At 44.5% G+C, this 11,432-nt stretch overlaps 1 protein-coding gene across 1 annotated transcript; it reads right to left on the bottom strand.

Annotated features, from left to right (window-relative positions):
- Positions 1 to 154: 154 nt before the first annotated feature.
- man2b1 (mannosidase, alpha, class 2B, member 1) lies at positions 155 to 10,899 on the bottom strand. Its single transcript, XM_070990150.1, has 23 exons — positions 10,773 to 10,899; positions 10,369 to 10,471; positions 8,795 to 8,968; positions 8,519 to 8,712; positions 7,905 to 8,037; positions 7,672 to 7,817; positions 7,362 to 7,561; positions 7,141 to 7,261; positions 6,547 to 6,625; positions 6,221 to 6,330; positions 5,914 to 6,021; positions 5,574 to 5,690; positions 5,083 to 5,265; positions 4,795 to 4,892; positions 4,569 to 4,689; positions 4,194 to 4,312; positions 3,942 to 4,043; positions 3,684 to 3,771; positions 3,316 to 3,396; positions 2,964 to 3,188; positions 2,581 to 2,730; positions 2,258 to 2,360; positions 155 to 936 (listed from the first exon to the last, which is right to left on the bottom strand). The coding sequence occupies exons 1-23, from the start codon at positions 10,881 to 10,883 to the stop codon at positions 833 to 835; spliced, it is 2,970 nt and encodes a 989-aa protein (XP_070846251.1). The 5' UTR covers positions 10,884 to 10,899; the 3' UTR covers positions 155 to 832.
- Positions 10,900 to 11,432: the final 533 nt, after the last annotated feature.

Raw genomic sequence — 11,432 nt, 5'->3', positions numbered from 1 at the left:
CTCTGTTTTCTTTGGTCTACATGCTTTGGCTGAGTGTTAGTCATCATTTGTAAACCAGTGGGATGTTAGTGTGACTTGATGAGAGTGTGTGTGTGTGTGTGTGTGTGTGTGTGGATATGTAGCTGTAACATTAAAGTGCAGGTTAACACAAAGTGAGAATAATACTTTATTGTCAGCTGCTTCATGATCAGTATAAAATCACTTTAACACTATATACACACACATTGGCAGAAGTAGAAAGGTTGCACACTTCAGGCAGTCAGTACAAGATGGCACCTGTTTGTAGAGAGAAAAGGTCTGAGGGCGTATGTGTGTGTGATGTATGAAGTGCATGTGCAGAAAAAACAATCAGCTAAAAATCTGAAAAAGTCAGTGGTCGGGCTGAAAATGTCCCAGCGGACGGATTGATGGGTCTGCGGTGCAACAGGCAGCTTCAGCAAATCCTGAAAATAGTGTTTGTCTCAAAGGAGAAACGTTGGTGTCACAAAGTGGCAAATAAAAAATCTTTTTCTTCTGTTTGGACATAAGTGAGGAAGACTTGTTTTCCTGGTTACAAGCAATTAACAAATCAAACTGGGTATCCTCTTAAGATACGTCTTGGTGCAGCCACAGGGTTGATTTGATCTCGTGTGGCGAGCAGCGTACCCCTGCATTCACACTCAAACTCGAGCCCGAAACATGAACCCTTTTAATCCTTTTTCAAGTGTCCATGCATTTAGTAACATGTAGAAATTGTCCTCGCCTGATTGAATCAAACACAAGCCAGAGGCCAAGGGAATCACTACTTCATCTGTAACTTCTTGTAAAAAAAAACGGAAAAACGTGTAATTGGCTATCTGAGGCTGACTCTGAGCAGGAAGGTTCGGATCTCCATTGGCCTCAAGGTCACCTCCCAGGTGGAGGGGTCTTCGAACTTCTTCAGCAGGGGCCTCTCATCTGAGAAATGAGTGTAAAAATACACAAGTAGGTAAAATAAAAAAAAGATCCAGCGTGTTGGATTTAGTACCATCTAGTGGTGAGGCTAGAAACTGCAACCACCTGAATACCCCTCACTTCACGAGCATGTAAGAGAACATTTCATATTCTTGAAAGATGCTCTCTAGAGTCAGTGTTTGGTTTGTCCATTCTGGGCTACTGTAAAAAAAATGGCAGAGAAATAAATATATAAAGGAGCTCACTCAAAGATACCGGACGCTCATTAAAAACATACTAATGACTATTATATTAAATCCTAATCCCTAAATCCTACATACTGGTCCTTTAACAGACCATAGACTGGCTTCATTTTGCTTTTAACAAACCAGCAGTAAAAAGGTCAAAGGCAGACCCCTCACAAAGCATACAGGGTAAACTTACTTAAGGCAATAGAAGATGAGAAAAACTTGTTCTCCCTCCTCTTACAGTCTTGTTGAGCCACGAAACACCCTGCAGTTTAGTATTAAAGCTCTGAACCATAACAATGCATTTATGGCTCATTATGTTACACTGCCTGCTTGATTAGTCCCTGCAGGGAAATAGTCTTTACAGTTAAGTTGACTGTAATGGAGCAGTGATTAGCACCCTGGTAGAATTAAAAAGCATCTGTGGAGTTCAGCATTCGCCCTCCTTTCTTCAGTCTACCGTTCAACCTGAGCTGGAACCTCAACCACCAGCCAAGTGGTCCATCAGTGACTGGCAGCTCACCAGCAGCAGCAGCAGCTTCCTGCCAGAGAGCTGACAGATGAGACAGACTCACCAACAGTTGGCCGCCTGGTGTTCATTCTCGGTGATTGTCAATTGATTTCTCTTTTCCTTGTCTAACAGCAAAGGTCGGGGCGAGGGCTCGAGGTTTCTGAACAACTACGGGCAAGACTGCCACAAAATTTACTGTTATTATACGTGATGCTGGTGTTTTATAGGGACCCTATCTGACCTTTCTTCCTCTGGTGCCACCAAAAGCTTAAACCCTTTTGAATTCAAAAGCTTTTCCTCTAAATACATCTTTACGACAAACGATATACTTTCAGCTGCTGATGGTCTCAGCACACTGGAATAATTAAGTTTTCATTTATTCTACTCAACAGCAGGGCTGAGTATTGTTTTACATTTGTAAATACAATTGCTGATACTTAAGTTTCAATGCAAATGCCAGAACAGCATAAGAAATATAAATAATAATCAATAGAAAGGAGCCATATAGGAATAAATAGTATTAAATTCATTTAGATTCAAATCAGGAACTGCAGTGATGTTAATGACACATGTAGGTGTCCTGTACCTGTCTGTGGTGTCCAATGAAAGCGTGTCATCTCGTCTCTCCACTGATTGGCTGACAGGTTCAGTTCAGACACGCCCAGAACCTCCAGAGTGGAAAACAGCTTCTGTACAGATGGAGGGGGGGGTTAGAATTAGCAGTTTTAAATGAGTAATGACTTATGTTTCGTTATATTTACTTTAGTACTTTCTTTTATTTTATTTAAGCAATAAATGTGTCTATGAAAGGTTCATAAAACATAAAGAAGCGAAATAATCTTGTAATGTTTTTAATGGCTTTAAACAGAAAAATAAAAGCAGCATTAATCTTTCTTCTGACTGTCTGACCTGCAGGTTGACGGTGACGGGCTGTGAGTACACTTTGCTCTCCCAGCTCTGGAACTGATGCTCCAGTCTCAGCAGCACCAGGTCTTTGTCCCACTGTGTCAGTGTGAGCAGGTGGACAGCAGGGGGCAGCGCAGCCTGCAGCCCGGAGAACTACAGACAGACACACAGACACAGAAGACCACAGACGTGCTGTAAGCTCAGTCGTTCAGGCCAGATGGTCTTTTTCTCATTCTTAATTTTTAGCATTTCATGTCATGCTTGTCTGCACCATTTGTGTCACAGAGGTCTAAAAAACACTAATAAAAATCCTAATATACATAATATTTAAAAAAAATTGTGATCTGTATTGCAGTCTATTTGTTGTACTGCTCCTCTGCACTCACCTCCAGCTGAGTGTTTGGGTGCAGATCTCCATCAGTGAACGTCAGCAGCGGCTGCAGTACCACTTCCTGGGCCAGGGGGCGGTGTGCGTCAGCCGCGCTGCTCGGGCGGTCGAGGGAGAGCAGGAGGCGGCCTCGGACCACCAGCCCTTCTGGGAAGATGTGAGATGACTCGTTGAGAGGCTCGCCAACGCCGCGAACGTCATCGTACAACAGCCGGCGGTGGAGCTGATGGGGAGGAGGGTGGAGATGAGAGGGAGAGACTGACTGTTTGTGTGTGTGTGCGTGTGTGTCGGCCTGGTTGTTGGGTCTGATCCAGGTTAACAAACAAGGTTTAAGGATGTATGTGTCTCACCATGATCTCCAGAGAGCCGCTCTGGATGCTGCCGCCTCCTTGAGAGCGATCCGTCACCACAGTGAGCTGGTCCTCATCATCCTTAAAAACACACACACACACACACACACACACACACACACACACACACACACACACACACACACACACACACACACACACACACACACACACACTCTGAGTAGTTAGTAAGGTGATGAGGAGTGACAAGAAAAGCAGAAATTAAATAAACTGATGAACCTGCCATTGTCATTGACACTGTCATGAATATCATCGTTAAAAACTCTGATTCTGTTTCTTTACTAAAAAGTAGTCGCTTCTTCTCCTAAATGGTGGATTATTTTAGGAAAAGTTACAGGCACACACACCTTGATGAAGGCACGGGAGTTGATGGGGTAGTAGTTTCCAGCGATGGGCTCCGACTGATTAAGATGCCAAGTTGGCCGGAAATCTGTCCTTAAGGACAAAAAAACAAAACACTACCGTGTTTGTCCACAGGGGTCGCCAAATCAACACAAAAGGAAAGTTCCCTGTAGTCGCTTTAAACTACAAATCTGACAATCTCGGTAGACAATCTATTCTAGAGCAGTCTCAATTTAACGTCGACATTTAAAAAGAAATCTTACTTCCTCTGCAGCACCTCTCTGCCGTTGGAATCGGTGTAGAAGTACTGAGAGGTTTTGATGCTGGTGTCCAGACGAGTGATCACCTCTTTCCCTAGGTCGTCACTGACGGACAAAAAGAGGGAGTGAGGGATGAAGTGAAAAAATAAAAATAAAAAAATAATAAAAAATTGATATACCACAACTTCTATTTACACGTGCCGACATAAACGCAGACTGACATACTGCTTCACTGTATACGTGATAAACACTCACTCAATGGGCAGCGGCCCGACCGTCCACTCCAGCTCCAGAGCTCTGCTGTCAGCGTAGAGACGAACCACCTGAGACACCCAGGGAGCAAACCACTGCCTCACCTCCTGCACAGCAGGCGTCTGGAGGGAAGATAAAACATAAACGAATAATCATTATTATATCTGCACTGTGAAATGTTTCAATTATTTTATTGTCAAAAAAAAAAAAAAACAAATCTAAAGACTACCACTGAGTGCCAAAAAAGCATTTTTTTCAAGGCTCGTTACAAACAGATGTGACCAGCAGCCAGTTATTGATAAATGACTGTCTATAAAAACCCACATTTAAAGGATTTCAGGCTTGTGATTTAAATAAAGGAATATGTGTATATGCTACCTGAATGCTCTCCGTCTTGGCGGTTTTGCTGATGATGAAAGGCGTGGAGGAGTTAGGTCTGAAGATGTATGCACCTGACGGCTGGTTACTCCTCGCGTTGTTACCGTCACTGGCGTTGTACCTGGAACAAACACGCAACAGTCTGCTGCCGAGCCAAAGTCTGTTGTCCTTGGAGAAACGATCAGTCACCTGCAGGTGTGTGGATTTCTGTCAGAGAGGCACTAACCAGTAGAAATTCTGCGTCAGTTTGATGGTCTGTTTGGTCTCCAGGTTGCTCAGGCTGCTCAGGAGGCCGGTGTCGGGGTCAAAGGTCACTTGTAAGAACTGGAGAAGGTGGACACACAATACAAAAACACTTTGTCGTGCTTATAAAGCCGAGAAAAGACATAAACTTCTTTCTTTAAGGGAAACTCATCAGCGCAATAATTTCTAAATCATCTGATCCACTCCTGCCTGTAAAGCATTATGCGCTTATTTCCCATGGTGCAGTGGATGAAAATGCCGTGGTAAAGACCTTGTTCTGGATGGCTGTGGGTGTGCGGTGCTGTGTGGAGGCAGGTGGAGGCCCGTCCTGACGCAGGGACACAGAGTAGGTGGTGAAGCCCAGAGGAGGAGCCTGCACCTGGAACACCAGCTCGTTGACGGCGAAGCCTCGGCTTCTCCTCACGTCCCGGGTGGCTGCGGACACTGGAACCACCTGGAACAGACGCACAGAGGAACTGGTTTCTTTATTCTGTATTTCCAGCTGTAAAAAGTGCCAGATGCTTTACGCTTTAGTACAAACAGTGATCATTACTGATCTGGCTGTGGCTCAGGAGGCCAAGATACTGAACTCCACATTGCTCCTGATGCAGTGCCATCGGCGTGTGAGTGTGTGTGAATGGTTAAAAGCTTGTAATGAGCAGGTGGCCTAACAGTATGAATGTGTGTAAAAGGGTGCAGAGCGCTTCGAGTGCTTGTCAGACCAGAAAAGCGCTCTACAGTCCATTTGCCATTTACACTGACCTGGCAGTCCACAGATTTGCCGTTAGCATCTGACACGGCGTATGCTGTTCCATTCACCGGCAGCCTGACCGGCCAAGTGACGGGGCGGGCGAGGGGGTTGTACACATTGACGGAGAACTGAGAGAGGAAGATGAGAACAACGCTGCTTCATGTATTTATTTACAAAGCTTTAATGGAAGACGCAGAAAGAAATGTAAAATATCTGTTTGCATCAGTGTAAATGTGTATATGTGTGTTAATGTTGTACTGTGAGGAGCCAAACACAGTGATGCTGTGGAACCAGCGGAACAATTTTGAGGGGTTTAATGCTTCATTAAGAGTTAATTTGTGTGTGTGTCACCTTTTTGCTGAACTCAGTCAGAGGACACACACTGATGTTAAGGTTGTCGCAGTAGATCCGATCAGCAGACGAGCCGCTCAGAGCGGCCAGACTGTTACTGACCAAAACCTGAGAGAGAAACAAAATATATATATATATTTACAAAAATCTATGTAGTTGATGAGGTAAATAATTCAACATACTGTCTTCGTACTGTTTTCAAAAAATGTACTGTTTTCTTTATGTTTTATACAGTGTCCCAACTTGGAATCGGGGTTGAATACGGGATTATTTTGAGCAAGACAGTGCTGTGTGAAGCTCGACATACCTGACAATGTTGCCAGCCGTTAGCTAGCCTCCTGGCGTAGTCGTTTGCTACGTGTTGCTTCTCTGTGCCCGACACTGCGTCATGGTGCTGAGCCACCGCCATGGACTTCTCTGACAACGAGAGCACAAACAAACGTCTGCCAGTCAGATTTCTTAATACTCAGACCACTGTGACTTTGAGGTGAGTATATGTGGTGAGTTATTCAGCCATAAATGATTTGTCTTGAATCTTTTCTCACTGAGGTGTAAATGGGAGGGAAAGACAATGATGTCAGCCAGATGCCACCAGTGATGTCTAACTAGTTTTAAGAAAAAAACAAATCTCACTCATGGTCTCGCTGTCGCCCTGTCCAAAGGGTCCGTTCCTGGAGACTGGGCCACCAAGTACCTCCAGCTGGTTACATGTCTGCGAAAAACACAGTTACAAAACTTTGCAGACTTTTTCACAAGAGTCAGACGGAGTAGTGTAGAATTTAGTACATTTCGTACAGTATCTGTGGTCGCAGAGGATGCATCCTGCTGACTGGTGCCTTTACAAAGTCAAAATGAAGGGGAAATCTTTTGAAAATCAGACTGAAAAAACAAAACCTGACAGAACTCATTTATTACACTTGAAGATTAATGCCAACATAGCATGCTAACATGCTAAAGACGGTATAGTACATATGTCAGCATGTCAGTGTACATGCTGCAGGTTAGCATATCATCATGCTAACTGCACAAAATCCATGTGAATTTGCTGACACAATAAAATTTAGCATGTCAATGTGTGTCACCATAACAGTTAGCTAGATGTGATAATAAATTATTGTCCTCTCATGCTAACATGCTAAGGTTAGACAGTCTGGGATGTCTTGTTGGTGACATTTTGGTTAAGATCACATCCCGAATGTGATACTTCATGCTGTCAACTTCGAGTACCTGCAGGTTGCTGTTGCTGATCCTCTCGTAACGCTTCAGCGCTGGTCGGCTGGTAAAGTAGCCGGTCCAGAAATCATGAGCGTCGTCTGCATAAGGGAAGAAATCATCCGTCTTCAAAGCCCTGGGTTGAAAAGAAGAGGATGAGACAGCTCATCATGCCATCATTGTGGGTGAAAGTCTGACATTGTTAGCCCAACAAGTTGATCTAAAATTCATACTACCAGGTGAGGTTTGCTCTGTGCAGCTCCTGCAGGTAACAGGACGGGGTAGAATAAAGCACGTTGACTTTGCTGCCATTCGCCTGCTGGCCGTTGACGTAGTGGATGAGCTTGTCCAGGTTCTTGTACCACAGGTTAGCATTCTCATACTGGAAGTCTGAGCCCATGGTCATGATAATGTGGTTGGTCTTATACACCCTTGCCTGAGAGAGGAAAGAGAGGAGGAGAATTAATGTGACGAAGAGGTAACAAATATAGGACAACGGTCTTTTTTTGGCACACTTCCACATCCGAGTGTGCCTGTGCGTCTTACCTGACTGTTAGCGATGGCGAGGAAGCGCCTCACCACATCGTCAACGTTATAGTCCTCCAGGTCAGGGTCGTCTCTGATTGGTGGGTCATCACAGAGTTGGTCCCAGCAGAAGCCTTCAGGGGGGTTGTACCCATTGGGAAGGATACCTGTTGAGTGTAATTAGTTATCATTTAGAATTCGAATCAACTGCCCATTTAAAGAATAGATGAAGGAGAGAAGTAGAGTATGGTTACCGGTGAAGAGGTCAGCCATGGGGGGTGCGAGGCTGTCAGAGGCCCTCCACAGAAGCTCCTGCTCCTTCTCCTTCATCCTGCGAGCTCGGTCCTGGTAGTCCAGACGACCAAAGAAGAAGCCATCATACCCCATCTGGAAGAAAACACACAGGAAGCAGTTTGTCTAAAGTTCAGACACGGAGGTTTAACGGGACCGCTGAGCGCTTGAAGTTATGAACTGACAACGACGGCTACGGCAATACAATCCGCAGCATACTGTATGTCTTTAAGGAATTTTTAAGACATGCGCTTATTTGCTTTCCACTGAGAGTTACATGAGAAAACTGATATCACCCTCTGGTCTGTACAACGACGAGGAATCAGCAGCCAGCAGGGGACACAGCTAGACTTGCTCAGTCCGAAGGTAATAAAACCTGCAAATCAGCACCTTTAAAGCTCATTAATTAACTCGCTGTATCTGGGTTAATTAAGTTTCCCTGGCACCACACATGACAACAGGACTCATTCCACCAAAAAGATAAAAACCTGGAAAACTACAACTTCTCATCTAACGCTAGGCAACACTGTGACGAGTATTTCCCAAAATCTTGGACTATTCCTTTAAGATGAGCTACCTGCGCAAACATGGAGGCGTGTTCGCGGGCGTGGCCGAAGGGGTCGATGTGCCAGGCGACACGGGGCCGACCACAAGGCCCAAACGTCTCATTGAGGAACCTCAGGCCCATGGTCATCTGGTCGATGACGGCGCTGTAATGGGTGGTGGCCTCGTCACTCATACACCAGCCGCCGTTCACAAACTCCAGACGGCCTGGGGGAAGGTGGAAGTGGAGGAGTGTTAAGTTATGAAATGAAACCCTTCCAGTTTGAAAACACAGCGTCACTTCATCTACCTTCATTAACCAGCTGTTTGACTATCTGCTGCGTGCTGGCGCTCTGCTGTTTCCACCAACGGTAGAAGAACGCCGTCTCCACATAGATGAACCTCCTGTCCGGATTCTTCAGCAGCTGGTCCACCACGGAGTCCAGGATGTACTGCACCCCCGCGTGCTGGATGTCGTTCCGATCTACACACAGATGCAGATGGGACATTATTTTGTAAAGTAGGAATTGCAACTTCAGGAAGCTGTAAGGAAAAATGTGCAGATGCTTTCACTGCAACATTTTCTATTATTCTAGCCTTAAAACTCAGAACCATGTGTTTACACCTCAGTAACATATTGCAAAACACCCCCACACACACACCCAGGACACGCTATCTGGTCACCTACAGCGCAGGTGATCTCTGCTTACACAAGCACACACAGGTCAAGAACAGAGGACGGTCAACTGCTGAACACGCGGTCGCTCTCACTATAAAAATAAGACATGTGACGCTGAGGCGAGTCACTGAATCACACTGAAACTGTAAAACTGTTATTACAGTGTTTGCTGGTGAAGACCACTGACAGAAGGCGTATGATGGGACATAAAATGGCGATGAGGGGGCTGAAGGGAACATTTCCAACATGCTGTTTATCCATCCGGGGACATAAATTGTTAAAATTTTGCTTCCTCTTTCTTTAAAAAAACAAAAAAGAGGGAAGCAAATGTGTGTGTATCTGTGTGGACGTGTGTTACTCATGCTGTGAGGACATAAATCTGCTCACACAGTCGCACTGTGGGGACTTGCCACCCATACAAAACACAAGTCACTATAACGTGAATCATGACATTTTAGGACAGTAAGTCTATGTAATGCCCCCAGAAATGATGGATGGAAACAGGATTGTGTGTGTGTGTGTGTGTGTGTGTGTGTGTGTGTGTGTGTGTGTGTGTGTGTGTGTGTGTGTGTGTGTGTGTGTGTGTGTATTGATGTATGCAAAAAGTATCAAAGGTAAAAGTACTCCTTATGCAGTAAAACAGTCTTGTTTTACTGCAATATCTGACGTTTGTGGATTCACATCACTGCTGCATTAATGTGTATGTTGCATTTTACTGCTGTAAATGTTTTAGGTTGAGCTGATCTGAACCACTTTGTTCACTGTTGGTTAGTTAAATCGACAGCAACGCGTCATATTCTGTTTATCTATTCTTATTTATCTGAAGAAGTAGCATCCATAAACGGCCACTTCATACTTCAGTTTATTAGAAAGACTCAATTCAAAATCACCTCATTTGGAGATACATGGTTTTCATTGGACAGGAGGGGTATGAATTGTTACTATAGTAACTAAAGCTGTCAGACAAGTGTAGTGGAGTAAAAAGTACAATATTCACCTCTTAGATGTGGTGGAGTATAGATACAAAGTAGATGACAATTGAAATACCCAAATAACATACATGTACCTCAGCTTTATGCATAAGTGGAGTACCTGAGTAGATGTACTTAGTTACATTTCAACATTGGTGTGTGTGTGTGTGTGTGTGTGTGTGTGTGTGTGTGTGTGTGTGTGTGTGTGTGTGTGTGTGTGTGTGTCAGACTGACCTCCATAGAAGTACTGGTCAACGGTCTTGAGCCAGCCGACATCATCATGTGTGTGAGGGACCAGGTGGACGTTCAGCATGTTGGGCTTGGTCTCGTGACATGACTGCACACACACACAAATAAACACTGAGGACACATCTACAGCTACTGGACTAACGTCACTACAAGGACAGGGAGCGCGAGTCAGTGAAGACATAATATTAAGGAATATAAAGAGGCATTAAGTTTATATTCTCAGTGTAACCTCATTCCTCAAACACACAGAAAAGGCAAAAAAGCGGATGAGTGAAACTGAAAGTGGAAAGTCGTCAGCTGAAGTTGTCTGCTGCTGTTTTAGCACCTAAAACAGTCTCATAAAATCTAAAATACGCGCTTAAAACAGCGGAAATGGACACGCGACTGACCTCGTATCCGCAGGCTCCAGCCTGTTTGGTTTCCTGGCCCAGAGGAAAACTTAAAACGCCACTAACAACGAACACGAAAGCGACAGCCAGCTGCCGAAACCCGGCTGCCATGTTGGAAAACAGACTGAAAATCATATGACATCTGTTTATATTCCGCGGAGTCACGTGACGAGGCTTCCGAAATATTTGTGAATGAAGGCCCTCAGTTTAGACTCTCAGGCGGCAAGAGGGTAAAACCAGACACTGCAGGCAGACAGGTGATCTATTGTTTTAATTTATTAAATGATTGACCAGTTAATTGGTGACATCAAGTTCTTGTTTTGCTTTACCTACTGTAAAAAAAAACCCCCACCATACTTATTATAAAGCACTTATAAAGCAGATAAAAGCAGACAATCCTCACAACTGTGAAACAGCACCCACCATTTAGCAGCAGGATGTGATAAAAGACTTAAATTACTAATTACAAAATCTGTTATCAGCTATTTTCATGGCAAGTGATGAATCAGCTAGCACATGCTCCACTTACCTCCACCCTCACTCCCTTCTGAGGGCACTGTTAGCTTAATGATTGAGGTGCATGTCACATGACTGCAGCGTCCACAGTTCAGGTCCCAGCAGGGGAGTCACCTTGTTTTCCCCAAAACTATTGAGGTCATT

Source organism: Chaetodon trifascialis, chromosome 2 (assembly GCF_039877785.1).
Source record: "Chaetodon trifascialis isolate fChaTrf1 chromosome 2, fChaTrf1.hap1, whole genome shotgun sequence".
Lineage (NCBI taxonomy): Eukaryota > Metazoa > Chordata > Actinopteri > Chaetodontiformes > Chaetodontidae > Chaetodon > Chaetodon trifascialis.
Note: the sequence above shows the minus strand (reverse complement) of the source record. Positions and strands in the feature narration are given on the sequence as shown.